Source organism: Colius striatus, chromosome 7 (assembly GCF_028858725.1).
Source record: "Colius striatus isolate bColStr4 chromosome 7, bColStr4.1.hap1, whole genome shotgun sequence".
NCBI classification, from domain to species: Eukaryota; Metazoa; Chordata; class Aves; order Coliiformes; family Coliidae; genus Colius; species Colius striatus.
This window is the reverse complement of record NC_084765.1, coordinates 8,074,671-8,092,409: the sequence shown is the minus strand read 5'-3', so window position 1 is coordinate 8,092,409 and position 17,739 is coordinate 8,074,671. Positions and strand designations below refer to the sequence as shown.

At 37.7% G+C, this 17,739-nt stretch overlaps 1 protein-coding gene across 2 annotated transcripts in view; it reads left to right on the top strand.

The window, feature by feature from the left end:
- Window positions 1–655: 655 nt before the first annotated feature.
- The window catches only part of CSTF3 (cleavage stimulation factor subunit 3), a 47,090-nt gene continuing 30,006 nt past the window's right edge, over window positions 656–17,739 (top strand). Inside the window, exons 1-3 of one of the 2 annotated variants that reach the window (XM_061999083.1) lie at window positions 656–893; window positions 9,385–9,486; window positions 9,616–9,711. In XM_061999083.1, coding sequence (XP_061855067.1) covers window positions 864–893; window positions 9,385–9,486; window positions 9,616–9,711 — 228 coding nt within the window. In that variant the 5' untranslated portion in view covers window positions 656–863. The remainder of the gene's footprint in view (window positions 894–9,384; window positions 9,487–9,615; window positions 9,712–17,739) is intronic. The other variant, XM_061999082.1, reaches the window with a different exon arrangement.

The window sequence follows — 17,739 nt, the reverse complement described above, 5'->3', positions numbered from 1 at the left end:
GACCTGTTAGCCTGCCTTTTGAACTTGCCTCCTTGACAAACAAGAGCTCTTGTGAGGTGGAAGTGATGAGTCTACTGCTAGCAGACATTGCTGACGTTCCCTCACCAAGGGCTGCATGCCAGCTTGCTGAAAAAAATGACTGTTCGAGAGATAACGCTTCATAAATAAAATAGCCCACGACGAGCCCGCAGGGACGCAGCTACACGTGACCAAAACCTCCTAGTTTCCGCTCACAGTCCTTCAGAGTATCAACAACAAGCAGTGTGCCAGGAAAAGGACGCCGAACGATGGGAGAAGACGCGACCCTCACGAGCGCCATGAATACGACACCGCGGCCCCCAGGGCCCTACTTGTCCGCCTTTCAGGAAGCGCTCCGCTTCACGGCTCCAGGACCGGCCCTGGTGCTTCACTTTGCCCGTATGCGGCGGGAGGCAGGCCAACCCACCTCCCGCAAAGACGAGGAGGCAGGCCAGGTCCCTCCGCGGGTGCCGGACAGACGCAGCGCCTTCACCATCACCTCCACCATATCTGCCACTCTCAGCCAGCACCCGCGGGAAAGCGTCTGGGGACTTCCGCCCCGCAGTGACGCACTTCCCCGCGCGCCGCCACACCGCAGCAGCTCAGCGCCGCCGCCCGCGGCTTTTCCCAGCAGCCCCTGCTCCGCCCCCCGCCCCCGCCGAGCGCCCGACCGGAGGCGCCGCGCCGCCATTTTATCGCTAAGCGCTGCTCAAACTCCGAGTCGCAGCGGTTGGCGCGATCAGTGGAGCTGCCCGAGGCGGCGGCACTAGCAGCGCCGGGCGTTTTTTAAAGGAGTTTTTAATCTGTTTTGGGGCCTCTGTGCCCCAGCCCTATTTTAACACGCCATGTCTGGAGAGGGAGCTGCCGGTGACCAGGTGAGCAGCAGCAGGAGGGTGAGGCGGTAGGCCGCTCGCTGTGGGGGGGTGAGGGTGAGGGCTGCCGCGGGGGTAGAGTGGCTCGTGCCGTAGCCGCTCGCGCTGTGCGGACCTCGGCGGGGCCGCGCGTGTGGGGGAGACAGCCGCCTGGAGCCGCCCCGGGGGCTGTGGGGAGCACGGCCGGGGCGCGGGAGCGCGGCCCTCGCCTCTTCCCTGCGCCCATTAGCCCTGCTAGTCTCCTCCGTGGGGCGGCTGGCGAAGGGCTCCCTTCTCTCCGCCGCGCACCCACCCATTTTGGAAGTCGCGTTTTTTGCCGTCAGCGGAGCGTTGCGCTGCGGGAAGGGGGTGCGCGGAGCCGCTCCCAGCGTCTGCCCTCGGCGAAACCGGTAACGCTCCGAAAACTGCGCCGCGCTCAGGCTTCGCGTTTTTCGTAAGCAAATTTTAATCCAGATCGAGGTGGACAATGGACGCTCCACTGAGCTTCGCTTTCCTGATCTCATTTATTCGTGGTCATTGAACAGACGCACTCCGGAAGAAAATGGAAACCCGGATAAACCTTTTACACTGATACGTTTGCAGTGGTTTGGAAAGTGAGAGTTTGCTGAGTATATTCACTTAATATATAAAGTTGTGGACTTCATGAACAATGTCCTTCTCCTCCAGAATAAGGCATTATTAAAACACCTTTTAATTAGAAATACTAAACATGTGCTTATTTAATAAAGAATCTTCTTTGTGGTACAGCATTCTTACCCTTGTTGGGGGAAAATCACTACTGTTTGTTAGCTTAGGCTTGGAGTTTTTAATATACTAAAATACATATTTATAACAACTTATTTTCTAGGCAGCTGCAGTCAGATCATTGAATGTTATCTTTTAAAAACTCACGGTGAACTATTTCCTACTTACAGGCAGTATTTCCCTAAATAGGTCTTTAATAGTTAAGGCTATGTTAAAGTTGGTATTAAGTGGAAGGATGGAGATGAGTTTCTGACTAAGGGAGGAGTCTTTGGTAACAGTGGTATGCCTTAGTTGCCAGTGTAGCCTACAGAAATTCTTAGAATTAAGCTGGTGACTTAGTGCTCCCTTAAGAAGCTTTTCTTTGTAGAATACCAATCTCTTTACAAAACAGGTTTTGTTTCTGTGTGTCTGAGCCTATACTCTGACAGGGCGGCATGTAAACACTTTGTAAGGTCACCAGTTGGGGGGGAGGGGGAGTAGGAAAGGCAAGTGCTCAGAATATAAAATACCCAATTTCTGTCTCATTAGGTAAATGTCCTATGAATTACAAGCCTATATGCTCAAAACTGTTCAGGTTAGTAAATATAGTTTCAGTACCTTTAAGCAAGAGGTTCTTTAGAATGGTTTAACTTCATCATAAGGTAGATGGCTACAAAGAAGTAGGAAAATGCTACCATGAAATTTTGGTAGTCCTGGTGTATAGCCTGTTTCATATTTAAGCTTAGCTATTCCAATACAATTTTTAAAAATTATATTGATTTTAATTGCATAATTAAACTCATCAAGGTGTTGTTGTAACTTGTATTACATTACTGTTCAACTGGAAGTTAAAACAGTGCTGACTTAAGGTATTGGTTTTGTTTTCAAGGAAGCATTTAATATATAAAAATGATTAAATTACTGTCTGCTTACTGAAGTAAAAGCCATTCCGGAGAGTAATGGCTTTAATGTTGTGATACCATATCACGGAGGGTTTTAGCATTCAAAAAATTGCCAGTCCTTATTTGCAACCTACGTATAGCATGTAGTTTCACGTATGGCTTGGATTTTGTTTTTTTGATTCACATTAGGGTTCATTGTATTACCCATCGTCATTCCTGTTTTTGTGTTGGATGCTCTTTAAATAAAAAATTCTAAAGGCACATACTCTTCTTTTTATAGGTGAGGTTAAATTATGCATTTCCTACTTCATCCTCTTCATGAAAGCCTCTGGTTTACTAGAATTCTCTAAGTTTTGTTATAGTCAGCTACTTCCCTTCCAGCAATTTTTTTTTCAGGTTCACCAAGTTATCCTCTACATTATTTTTTTTTCCTTACTCTAGGAGGCTTGTGCATCTCACTCTGAGTGTTGAAGTAGACCATAAGTTGATATTGGTCTCTTCAGCAATACTGCCATGAAATTTTCTGTATCGTAGGCTCCAAGTCATCCAGTTACATGTGAAGCAGGTCTAACTGTGATCTTTCAGGGTGTGGTAGACCTAAATTCACTGTACCACTCTGGAGGAGGAACAACAAAGCTTGAAACAGTTGTGTCCCACACTTTATCAGCCATGTCTTGTAACTTATGTTACTTTGGTTGTCTACTTATTGCATCATTATGATAGAACAGATTGGGGCAAGGGGGCAAAGAAATGCCATGTAGCCACTACTGTTGCCATATTTTTAAAATTCCTACACTGTTAACTATGCTGGACCCAAATTAGTTTCTGCGAAACCAATTGAATGATGGCAGGACTTTAAAATCTGTTATGTCTCTTGTTAGACTCCTGGCAAGGTCTATATAATGTTTACAAAACCAGAATTACCAAACAGTCCTATCTGTGTCATAGAAATCCACATTCATAGACTGAAAGGCTGCATCTACCACTGTTGGCCAGAAAATTTCCAGACAGTCTCTTCCCAATCTCTTGATGTGTCGAGGTTACAAGTATTCACTTATGTATGTTGTTACAATTTCTAGACTTTAATATACACATCTAGTTTAATTTCAGTTGTATAGTGGTTATTTCATGTGCTGTGCTAAATAGCTGTGCTCTCTACCACTTTCTACCAGTGGCAAAACCACTGTTCTTATTCTATTAATAAATATATACTTGCCAGGCTTCAATTTTATCTGAAGACTTGATACAGTATGTGTTTTACCACTGCGTTAGTTACCTTCTAGTCTTTTAAAGCTACAACATGCATTTCACACTTTCTGTAAGATACGTACTCCAATCTGTGATGCGTGTTACTTTATATGAATATGAATCTGGTCTAAAACTGAGTTGTGGGGAAAAAAGATATCTATGTTGTTTATGTGTCCATAGAATAAATACCTCTAAAGCAGTGCATTCCTGTTTCCTGTTGGTACTCTTTTGATTCTTCCTATTTCTTCTTCTCATTCATGCCTTGTGTCTGTCTGATCTAGTACTTTATGTAAGTTTCAGAATTCTAAATGCAATAGTAAATGTTATGGTAGTTAATTCTAACTTGGTATTTTAAAAACAGATGTCATAAGTGCCTTACTGAAAGCAGAAGTTTGTTCTTGCAGGATTGTGTGGGTTTAACGTCTCAGGAGGAGCCATTTGGAAGAACTCCTCTAAGAGCATATTGCTTTATATGATACGTAGTAAAACTGGGTTTACTGTAGGAACAAGTTTTAAACAGAATCAGCTCCAGTTTTCTTCCACCAATCCTCATGTTTATAATACAGTGGGTTTTTTCCCATTTTTACATAACTGTAAACAATCTCTATTTTAGCTGCATTTCCAGAGTCAGTAAGTTCCAGATATACCAATAAGAAGTTAAAGCAGAAAATATATGTCCATATAAAAGCTAATGTTTGGGGCATAGTCTCGTGAGGAAAGAATAGTAGTCATTACTAATCTAAACCTCTTGATTTGTACAGAGATATAAGCCAGACTAAATTCTGTTGAGGGGATCCAGTATGTAAAAAATATATCCATTTAATTTAAGGTAAATATGCTGAGTTATGTCTGTTAATAGTGACCAGGTTTATCCTTCTCCTCTACTCTGCCCTTAGATGAGGCCTCAACTGGAGTACTGTGTCCAGTTCTGGGCTCCTCAGCTTGAGAGACAGGCTACTGCTGGAGACAGATCATCAGAGGGCTAGCTACCAAGATGATCAGGGAACTGGAGCATCTTTCTTACAAGGGAAGGCTGCGGGAACTGGCGCTATTGAGCCTAGGGAAGACTGACGGGGGGTTATCTCATGAACACTTATAAGTATTTAAATGGTGGATATCAGGAGGATGGGACCACATTTTTTTCGTGTTGTCTCCAGTGACTGGACATACAGTAATGCACATAAGCCAGAACACAAGAAGTTCCACTTAAACACAAGGAGAAACTTCTTTACTGTAAGGGTGATGAAGCCCTGGCACAGACTGCTCTGGGAGGGTGTGGAGTCTCCTTTTCTCGTGGTTTTCAAAACCTGCCTGGACACATTCCTGTGTGACGTGATCTAGATGTACCTGCTTTAGCAGAGAGGTTGGACTAGGTGATCTCTAAAGGTCCTTTCAAACCCCTACCATTCTGTGATTCTGTGACCAAGTCTTAAAAGACAAATATTTTTTTTTCAAGATGGCATTCACAGTTGAATTGTCTTAGTGGTAGAATAGAAGGTGACAAGGTAGTAAAACCAGAAGAAAGTGCAAGAACTTGTAAAGAGGAAGTGCAATGAAGGAATATATTACTGAAGAAAGGACTTAAAAACTTACTCTGTGCATGTGCAACTGTAGATAACGTTTATGAAAACAATACTTTTACTAGACAAACTTGTAAATTAGCATAACTGGACAACTTAAAATGCTTGTAAGTTGCATGGTAATATATTTGAAATTACATTCATTGGGTCTATTAAAGTCCAGACTATGCTAAATTGTGCAACAGCCAGCCAAAACCTCCAAACAGTAGCTTCTGTCTTAATGGACATAAAGCTCCTTTTGGGTGTTGAGCCAATTTGACTGAACTAGCCATGAGTATTCCTGTCTTTTTGAGTACAATGGCCTAAACTTGTTGTTTGTAGAGGTTCTCATTTTGTAATTAGTGTTAGTTGTTAAAGCATCTTAGACTGGCAACTTCAAAGCCAGAGCAGCTGTTTAAATACATTTTCTTTTCACTGCAATAGGTCCTTTTGAGGAAGCAGGAGGGTACTTTAAGCAATTGGATGCGTTACATGGTTTGAACAGTAGAAAGAAATGTTTGACTAGGTATTTTCTTGCACATTTCGGAGTCATGAGGGCTCATTCTCAGAGGCCTGGGAGGAAACTCTTTAACTGTTGTTTTTCAATGTTGTTTCTTCTGTTCTTGTTCCCTCAGACATCCTTTATTAATTAAAATTGTCATTTTGTGTACTTGATGTATTTTGCGGGAAGGAATTCCTAAACTTCTTTTTGGATAATTTGATCTTTTCAGATTTTGGTAACTGTGGTCATAAAGATCGTTTTACACTCTTAGTATCTGTGAAACTAAAAATCCATTGTTATTTATCCCTGTGTAAATACTAAAAAGGCAGCTATGAATCAGACTAGATGGTAATAATACAGATACTTGTAGACGTGGAACCTTAAATGCTAAATTAATTCCATGACTTGCAGATGGTAATTTGTGGGATACGAGCTTGATTATGTGGAAAATATATGAAAAGTTATCAAAAGCAGAGGAAAAACTCTTTGTGGTATGCAACAATTCTTTGCGGCTTTTTTTTTTTTCAGGCAGTGGAGAAAAGTTAAAAGCCACTATGTATGTGATTAAGTGCAGTTTTGTGGTAGTTTAAGCCAATCTAAGTTGGGACTGCTGAAGTCTTTTATGATTCTGCATCCTTAAGTCTGCATCACAGCTAATGTTGAAATCAAGGAGTTGAACCATTAGGAAGTTAATCACTTTTTAAATAGGATTATTTTTTTGCTGATTTAACTCCTTGAATTGGCTTCTTGTTACAGGATGAGATTGTCTCAAGTGCCTCTGTTAAGCAGAGGGAGTGTGGAAAGTGCTTATCTAGGGGTGAAACTGTGACAGGGAACAACCAACCAAGAACTAAGTATTCACAGCGTTTAATACTGTCTGTTGTGCAAGCAGTACAATTAAAAGTACATAATCAAAAGCCACATACCCATGAACTTTGACAACAGCAGATCTAAGCACAGAGTACAGTAAATGTACAGCTTTAAAAATGGGGATCAAATGCCTAGCTGGCTATAGTTGAGCCAGGTTAAAAATCAGGCTCCTTGTTCTCTTGCACCGCATGCTTGTGCTAGATAGACATCATTGTATGTTTGATGTGTAGCTGCATGCATCATTACTTACACTCCTAGTTCTGGCAAAATAAATGGTCCATACTGGAAATCCCAAAATGTTGATTACTGTATTAGGAGTGATTGATTATTTGTGAAGGTGCTGCATAATGAGGCCTTGTTTTGGCTCAGATGTAGCTAGGACACCAATTTGCCTGCAGTGCATTTAGACTGAAACGTGCGTGACTTTTATCTATCTGGAGATGGGTAGGGGCAGGAGAGGAAGTGGTCACTTGCCTTAGAGTTGAGTGTTCTCTTACATATGACAGAAGGTGTAAGCAATTCCAAGCAGTCCATTTTACAAACCTGATCATGTTGTCACTTTCTGTTCTGTAGAGCTCCTGACACTAATTCATTTCATACTGTGATTTGCATCTTAAGACTATCAGCTGAACTGTAATATGAAGTATTTCAGAGTTAAAATTTTGATGGATATAGGGACGTAAAAATATTTATATGGAAATGTGTAATTTTTCTGCTTTTGAGCTGAGAACTTTGAGCTACTAATTTTTTATTTTATTTTTAAAATCAAATTAATTTTCTCATTTAGTTTGCTGTGGGACTTGATACTTGCCTTCTAAGCTACTCTTTTTTGCATTGAGCACTTAATGTTAAGAATGACTTGAATATTGAATCAGAGTGATGTTCTTTATATGAAGCCTCCCTACTGATTTTTTTTCTTTTTCTGTTTTATGTATGGCTGCTACTACATGTCAGTTTACCAGTTCTGCAGCATTTTTTATTATTTGTTTATTTTTTAAGTAAATTTCATGTGATTTATTTCAAGGTATATGCCTTGAATTATTTCTTACTAGTGGGACTGACAAAGAAACTGATAGTGCTGAAAAATACTTTTAAAATACAGTAGCTATTTTAAATGATGAAGTTGAATTGCTGTGTGTAACAAACAGCTGTTACACAGTTGTAGTGCATTTGTAGAGGTTGACAAAAGCAAATAAACAGGGGACTTCTGAAAATAAAGTTCATTTTCCTAAGTAACTAGCGCTTACTGCATTTGCTAGTGCCAGCCTTTTCTTAAATCCGTATTTTGCACAATACTTCACTGTCAGCTTATCTTTGGATAATCCCACTGTAAATGGTCTTCCAGTAAAATCCATTAATAATACCTTGGACTTGCATTTGTGAAACTTCAGCTTTCCTTCAGTAATGATGTACAATAATGATGCACAGCAGTGATACCTGGTAATTGTGCTAGAAGTCATATCTCTGTAGTATCTGGTTACCTTCTGCTGCCCTTTTTGTGTGCTGGCACCCTTGATAGAGAAGAGTGTCAATTCTCTCTGTCATGTTCAGTGTCAGCTGTGTATTGACCTAGATCCAATATAATCAATTAAAATTGTTTCCTTGAAATAGTATTTTATAATTTGACATGTGATTTTAGAACTTTTTATGAAGTAAATATCACACTGTGTTATACAATATAGAATTTTATATTCTAACAGTAATTATGTAGCTAACTTGTAAAATTTCCCAAGAAGGCTCATATAGTAATAATTTACAAGTTGTTACCATTACATCACATGAAGGCAAGAATTTTCTTGATTATGTGATTTGGGACTGCTAACATCTGCCTGAAAAGGAGTGAAGTTTGGAAAGATAGTAAAGAAACTGTTTGGAGTACAGATCAGAACAGTGTCATGCTTGATGAAAAACTTAATATCATTTACGGTTGCAACAAGCATGTATTTTAAGGCTTATCTGTGTGTGATCATCAGGTAGTTGTTTGGGGGTTTTTTTGTCTACTTTGTGCCAACAATGTTAAATCTAGGAAAAAAGTTCTGGAGACCTTAAAGCAATATATTTCACCAAGTCTTTAATACTTTTAAACTCCAAAATGAATGAATGGAAAAAAAAGAAAAATAGAGTGGTTTAAGGTAGTTACTGCCAAAATTATATGAAGGCATGGGTAAGAATACACTGATTAAATGATCAGAAAGTTAACAAAAGAAATTAGGCTTGGATAACATGTATATATTTCTACTAGAACTGTTACTACTTAGCTTTCTTGTTAAATCTGTGGCTTGTGATGTGAGGTATGTACTGTCCTGCATATACAGAATGACTTGGATTTGTTTGACTAAGATCTGTCATAGAAGAATTGATCTGAATTTACTGTGTTGAAAGTTTCAAATCGGTAAAACTGCTTCAGATTCATAGTGCAATACACTTTCTGGCAAATTCAAATTTGTTCTAGTGTTTTAGAAACATTTAGTCAGCTTAGTCCACCTATAAATATGTGGAACTCATGGTAAGCGCTCTTACTGGGATAACTTGTTTTCCACATAAAATTAAATTTAGTAACTCCAGGGTAAAAACTGAGATCTGGAATGTCAACAGTGTCAGAATGTTGTTATTAGCTTTACTTTGTAGCTGCGACAGAATTTTTCAAACTCTACTTGTGATCTCTTATGTCTTCTTTTTAATTTTTCTAGGCTGCTGAATATGTCCCAGAAAAAGTGAAGAAGGCTGAAAAGAAACTAGAGGAAAATCCATATGACCTTGACGCTTGGAGCATTCTCATTCGAGAGGCACAGGTTTAGTGACATAGGATTACATTTCCTTATCTATGGTCCACTCACACTATTTGGTTCTGGAGTAAAATCAGCATATCCATTTACATAAATCATAATATTGTAAATGCTGTTTTGATTTTCAATTTTTAGAATCAGCCTATAGACAAAGCACGGAAGACCTATGAACGCCTTGTTGCCCAGTTCCCCAGTTCTGGCAGATTCTGGAAACTGTACATTGAAGCAGAGGTTAATATTTTTTTACATTTTTTTCTTATATATCATTTGATAGCATTATAAGTTTACGCTTTCATAAGCTTATAAATAAGATAGGCACATATATCTAGGTAAAAGGGGATTTTTAAATATGCCTTGCCTTTATTTTGTAAAATAGGTACAAAGGAGTGATTAAAATGAATTCTAAAGTATTGGGTTTTTATGAGTTGATGATTGTTGCATTATGGAATTGCAACAACATTAAAACCGTTTCAATGGTATTGGAGTGCTTTAGCCTTTTATTTACTTGTCGTGTCAATTTATTGCCTCCCGTCTCATTTATTTAGAGTACTTTTTTTTATTTATACATACAAACTTATTTGAATGGCTTCCTGTGAATGTTTGGATCTTTTAATTTTTTTACTTCCTTAGGGAATTGCTTCTATGAACAGTGTTTTCAGGGAGGGTGTGGGATAGGGGCTGATTTCTGGAATCAAAATCCTGGGAAAATGCACAGCTCAATAGCTTCTAAAAATACCAACAAATTTGTGTTTGTTTACATAACTATAAAGCTCCCCACTAAGTGCATTGATCATTTGTACAGTGCATTTCATGGCATGTAATTAAAGACTGTTTAATCTGAAGGAGTTTTAAAGTTATCTATAGTTGATATTTAGTACTAATACAAACATGCTTTTCATTGGCATCTTCTAGCTGCACATTTTTCTTGAGACAGATCTTCTACATGCAGAACTACCTGGGTGAAGACCCCTGCTCTGTAGATGAGAAATGATCTGATTTTTTCCATTTGATGTGAAAACTGATAAGCAGCAGTCTAGATGCCAAAACTACATTGTATACTTATCATATTTTACTTTAAATGACATCTGGCAGTAGATTTTGAAGATTGTTCAATAAAATTGGGATCATGGGAATCTAACAACCGTTGATATAGCAATTTATAGGAAGATGTTCTAATGCAACCTAAATTTATTATTGCCTAATTAAATAACATAAAACTTTTGCTATTTTGTTTCCAGTAGTTTGCAGTAATAGTTGGAATGTTGGTGATTGACCATATTTGGGAGATTGTGGGTGCACTAACACATACAGATGTGTATTTTTCCCTTTGGAACCCTGCAGCCAAATTCATTAGCCTCTTGTACCCTGCAATGTTTGCTACAGGATCTTTAAAATCTAATCTAGTTTGATGATTACATTAAGTTATCTGATTTCTATGCTTATTTAAAACCTTTATCTTTCCCACACCTCAAATATAAGAGTTGAATTAGACAGCTTCAGCCTCTGCTATGTTGTAGGTCTTTCAGCAGAAGTACTGTTATCAGGGTAAAGCTTATTGTCTGAGGTTTCTTGTCTTGATCCACTTTCGGAGATAAATTGACAAGCATTACCTCCCTTAATTGATATATCTAATTTATAATCTAGTACTGTTTAGAAACAGTGAGAAAGCAAAACAATCTAGAGTATAATTTTTAACATGATTCTTCAAGGAAGGAAGATCAGCCTCTACTCGGCAGGTACGGTGACCAGGTAAAACAAGGTAGATTGTGAAGGAAAGAATTGACATAAAGATCACTCGTTCACGTGTGTATGTTTTTGTGTATCTGTGTGTATGAGTGCCTATAACTACAATTCAGATAGACGAGACATGGAATGTATGATTCTGTTATTCAAACAACAGGAAAACATGTAGAGTTCTGGTAGAGGTCACACTTGAAAAAGGTTATGCTAGAAAGAAATGTAAGAGTTTACTCTTTAGAAATTTACCTTTCTGCAGGCAATTTTTTTTTTAAATCCCAGATATGACTTAAATTTTTAACTTTTTCCTGGTTCCAGTAACTTCCCTCAAAAGTCACATAGTGACTGATAAACTAAAAAGCAACATGTGTATCTCTGCCTTTTTTGAATACATGTAACCATTTATAGCTATAAGCTGAAAGCAGTTTTTTATTCCAAATTCCTCTCTCAATGATATTTTCACACAGTAGGGCACTTCTGGCACAATTTTGTTACTTTTGTATTGTTGCATGTTCTATATACAGTCCCATCTGAGAGTAAATTCAAAATGAAACCTTTTCTCAAATGTACTTTATAACTGTGTGATCAAAATTGAAAATTAAGATTTGAAGGCTACCTGGATAGAGAAATTGTTCTAAGGTTTCTTTTATTGCTGCCATAAGATGTACAAGACATATAGAGTTGTTTTCCAAAGCTGTTTTTCTTTGGAAATCTTAGCAGTATCCTCCTGCTAGAAGGTTTCTCATTAATAGTTCAGAATAGCGCAGATCTTTCCAGCCTTGAGTTGGGAAAGTAAACCTGTGGTAAATCTTTTAGTGCTTCAGTATTTGAATCTGAAAACTGCTAAATCTTCAGCCATCTATAAGCTGCATTTTTCCTGATGTCAAAACAAGCATATCACTTTCCTCTTTAACATTACATTTTTCTGTGCATCATAGAAAGACAGAAAAAAGCAAGAGGAAAATGGATGTTGTTTTCTGGGAAGTTGTCTTTCTCTAGAGCATTTTGTCCTCTGAACAACTTAAGTCTGAACTGAATATGGTTACACAGTGATGGTCTATTCTTGGAATATGAGCTAGGGTGAAGTTTATAATTATGGCCTTACAAAAAGGAATTAGCCATTTAACAGCTGTATTCTTTATGAAATTTGTAGAAAACTTTAAATTTCCCTTTACCTAACTTGAGGAATGTGTTCTTTTTAGTCTTCCAATCTTCAAGTAGAAATAATTATTTATGATCTATATGATCAAAACCAGTTTCCCTATGTATGCCAATTCACTTTGTGATGTAAAACTTACAAGTGCAGGCCTCACTTCTATGACTACCTCTTGTTTTTTACAGTGATTGTTCAGCTCACTGACTGTTTTCCTTTTTGTGTATGACTTTGTTCCCTGGTGGAATATAGTGTTAAGTGGTGCTCCACCCTTACTGTATCATCTAACTTTTTGCTGTTGACTGAAGTAACGTCAGTACTTCACGTTTCCATTCCATGTGCCGAGCAGCAATTTAGATGCTCTGGTCTCTCTATTATGCCTGGTGTGGTAGTCAGTAGAACATGGCAATAACTGGGAAGAGTGTGATTTGACAGTTTGTTAATGGGAACTCTACTATTAAAGTTTGAATTGATGAAAAAATTTTTTCTCACACTGGTTCTTATTTCTTCTGACATTCAAAGAAGTGTTTCAAGACATAGAAATAATAGAACTGGTTTCAACAACTCGCAATTCACAATGGTTTTGAGTCATAGTATTCCAATGCTTAAGACTTGTGATACTAGAACTTCATTTAGTGCATTAGACAGACTACATAGTCTATTTTTGGATACATATTTTAGCAAGTGAAATAGTTACCTTCCTGTTCCACATCTGTTACAATTTAGGAAGTGGTACAGTAATGCCCCTCTTCTTGCTTACACTCTTGTTTTCTGTAGTTGCTTAGAGCACATTTTTCTCTTGATACCTTTTCTGTATAAGTCCACTTTTAGAAAACTTGAATCAAATCACATGTCAGTCCCTTTTTCACAGTCTTAAAAAGGAGCACATTAAGTCTCAATCCCACATGTGCCATAATGTCAAATCACATGATCTGGATTCTAGCCTGCTCTGCTGATTTGCTGTGTCTTCTTGGGTAAGTTATTGAACCTGCTTGCCACCATTAAAACAGATACCTACCTACCTCACAGGGTTGTTGTGAGGCTCACTTTAGCAATTAAAGTGCTTTTGGCATCTGAGTAAAAGGTGCTACAGAAATGTAAAAATAAATCTTGATGTAATGCCCTATGATCCCATAGGCCTAGCTGTCTATTAAAATTTCCTTTGTCTCCTTGATCTGTTTGAACCATCTTTTAGATACAGAAAGACTTGGTAATGCTTTTCATGCACTTGAAGGAACTTTTACTTTACCAGTGTTGTAAGTATTGCAGTAGTTCTGAAACAAGCATTTGATAAACTTTTTCTCTGATAGTTTCCTTTGAGAAATCATCAGGTTGAAAATCCTCTTAAGCACATTTATTACACTATGTTTGTGTACTTGCAACATTTTTTTAAACATTCTAAAGAATTTTTAGTTAAAATTGGTCAAAGTGGGAACTTTAATCTGTAATTGCCCCGAGTGTTTCAGGCCAGTTCACAGCACAACTTTCTACCGTTTTCATTGTTGAGTATATTGCATTATATCCTGATCACTTTGAATTGTTGTTAGCAAGGTTTGAAAGGATGCCATAATTAAAGATTTAAAATTTACAAGCACAAGACAATTGTGACGTGCTCCCAAATCTAGAAACAATAAATACAAAGCTAGTTACACGCATGTAAAGTGTTTGGCTATTAATATGTACTTTCATCTTGCAAATTTTGCAAGTAAGGCTTATGTGTTATTACTTGTTCTAAAGAAATGAAACTAGATACATTTGTTGGGATAACTTCTATTTGGTATGAACAGTTTGAATTTTGGATGTCTTGGTAACACACCAGATGCTGTATATGAGGATTCAGAGGGTGGGACCAAAGCTTAGGGTTGAGTGTTTTGCATTTCATCATATGCAATACATCAGTATCTTTAAGTCATGTACTTCACACTGGTGTGGATACTAGTCAGAATGTATTAACATACTTGTATATTAAAAATGTAAATAAAACCATTTAGAAAAATTACTGTTTTTGTTTAAAATGTTTGTGTTTCTTCAAAGCATTTTCTTCCCCGTTTTATTTTAATCTGGTCTGACCTCAGAAAGAAATTGTTATACATACCACCAAAATTCTTCTGCTTGGGGAAAAATGGGAACTGACTTCTGTCAGGATGAAGTTGGAGTGATGGGAAGTCAAAGTAGAATAGACTTCCTGGCTGAGATTATGTTTAGTGGTATTTTCAACTGAAAAGATGGTATATATCACTAGCTGATCTTTTAATTTCTTAATGGAAGGCATACCCATTATGATCCATCCCTGCTAGTCTACCACACTTCTCATAGTAAACTTCTGCTTTTGAGAAACTGCCGTACAGATACTCTGTACAAACATCCATATTGCACATCCTTGATACCTCAGTCTGAGATTTTTAATCTTTTTTACAACTGTATTATTTATGATCTTTTCTTATTCGTGTGTGGACTTATTCCATTCCTGTTAATAAATGTTGTTCTGTCTGTGTGATTATTATAGACTTGCACTAGAAAGTGAGTACAACTTCTTTCCTGTCTTTTCTGCTCAATGTTTAATACAGGCGTGTACATCTTGCATAGTTGTCATGGTCCTACAAGTTGTATACCCACGATTGACATTTGTAGTTTCTGAAGATGCGCGGTACAACACAAGTGGGTTTCTTCATAATTCTGTTTTCTGTATTTGATCATTAAAAATACCATGGGAAAATGTTAGGGATTCTGATTTTTTAAGTGGAAGTGATGCCTAATGAAGAGATTACTATGAACCCTCTTCTATAGCATGTTGCTGTTTTCACATGAATAAACATGAAATACTTCCTGTTCTGTTGTATTCTTTCTGTGTGGGGTGACAGAAACATCCCTGTTAGAAATGGTAGTTATACAAAACTCTTGTTCACAACACTTTTAAAGTCTTGCTTTCAAGTGTAATGAGGACAGTGAAAACTTTACTCATTGTGTGATTTCTTTTGTTGACAGCATTTGCTGATCCTTATGTTGATGTTTTCAGGGGGAAATGTGTGTTAGGTCAGGCAAAAACTTGAGCTTCTTTCTCATGTCTGACCCCAAAAGGACCAGAAGTGAAAAAATACAGAGCTTTCTTGTGTAGTCTGTTAGTTATGAATTGGTTATCTTCATCTGCATGGGTGAGGGAACTATGGTCATAATTTCTCATTCATTCCTACATCTCTTCCAGCTTCCAGTTGTCAGCTGGTTGAGTTACTCAATGCTCTTTATTCAGACTTTGAGAAAATACTTTGTTAAATCTTATCTACTAGTGCTACTACATAAATAATACTTGACTCCATTTGCTGCAAAATCTCTCTGCAGGCTACGAAAAGGCTTTGAGCCACTGCTGTGATGAAATACAATGGCTTTTCTTAGCTAGAAACTGAAGGCAAGCCATTCCTTCTGTCACTCATGTGTCCCTTTAGTATAAATGTTCTTCATTTAAGAGTGTGGCTTTTTTTTTTCCCCTTCATTACGGTATGCTTTTTCTCACATGGCTTCAATATGTCAGATTCTCTACATCCAGTAAGAACTTGGGACTTCTGCAGTGTGTACCTAATAATGTAAACTTTGACATTTTTGCTTTCTACATAAAATAATTCCAAAGTGAGAAGCAGCAAAACACGTTGGTGTATAAGTGCACCATTAACACAGGCAATATTCACCTGTTTTGTGTATGTGCAGTTAACACCTTACAGCGATTTGAATCTGATTTGGGGTTTAACTAGTTTGATAGTTAAAAATGTTCATAGCATGGAAGCTTGGGAACATGTCCAGAATTCACTGGAACTGTGGCATCAGAAATACTTTGTTTTAAGGATAGACATTAAGTAGAAGAGTGGAGTCCTGTCGCATATTTACACCAGACTGTTGAAGAGAGCTTGCCTTGAACCTCAAGTGTAAACATTTCGTCTGGCTCTGGTTCTCTCCCCTGTGAAACAGATTGTACTAAAGCCATGTGACAGAGTCTGTGTACTACTAATCTTAGTTTTCACAAATTCCAGTGAGCACACATTGCTTATCTGTTACTAGATCCTATAACCACGGGTCTTGGTTACAGGACTGCTGGGCTAAAGGCTTTCAGAACTTTGCAATCTTTCTTTGACTTCCTTCCAAAGGAGGAGAGGCAGAATTGTTGATATGTTGAGGAGTAACTTTAGTAATAGTAATTTTATTTGTCCATTCACACTTACTCTGTATTTCAGCAAAACAACTATGGAGCTTATGCATATAAATTATATAGGCTTTATCATTAATTCAAACTGTGCCTCTGAATCAACTAATTGGAAAGTTCAGTAGTACAATGAAGGATCAACTGTCTTACCTCATTTGAGTCTTGTAATAGGACTATATGAAACTTAGACTTTCTGATAAGGGCAGCTTACTCTCTCCAGTTCAATGCATGGTTTGCATTACTGTGTGAAACTGGAAAGAGAAATGACAGTACACTATTGGATGTGTTAACCTATAACCATAGCAGAATAGACTTGGTATAAACAATTTGATACTTCCGTATTTGTTTACGTGGGAATTAAATACATTATAAAAACCACTTTGCAAGTCATGTATTTGGACTAGAAAGATAATTTGCAAAATGATGCCTAGTAGTTTGATTTAGTGCATTCTATGTCCAGACTGCAGCAAAGCCATCAACTTACTTTAGATATCATTCCTCCGAGAGGTATAGGTTTTCAAACACTATTCTTGCTGTGTGGAGAGTTTATTTTTATGTCGTTTAATCAGAGATTAAAATGGGTAATATTTAAAAAAATGAGTGGCAGGTATATTTTTAAGCTGTTCAGTTAAATGAAAACATGCTGTAGTTTCCCTGCCTTGTGGATTCCTCTGGCATATCTCAAAGTATGTATGTGCACACATGCATACTTTGTGTATACACAAATGTGTATACACATTTCATGGAATAAGGTCACACAGCATAATTTTCTTTTCAAATTCTGCTAAACAGAAATCTGAGTGTATGGGTGTATCAGTGCAAATTGTCTACAGATAATTTCAGTTTATAAATAATCAGAGTTGACAAAAATAATTTGTGCAAGTGGAATATGTTTAGAATACCAGTGAATGTAGTTTTTAGTATCTACAGCTTCAGTCTGAGTGCAAAACCGTGACTTGGTGCAGTATATATAGGAGTTGGGAAAACAACTAGATTTCCTGGTTTACTTTGATTTTGAACTCCATATTGGCCTGCCTTTTTTCCATTCTTTCCTATCCATCAAAAGAATTTGTTTTGTATGTTTTTATGGATGGAATTAGAAGTGTATTGGCTGTAAGAATTGTGGACCGTGAGGTATTACCATGGGCTATACCTTTCAGTGTGTCCTTGCAATTCATCT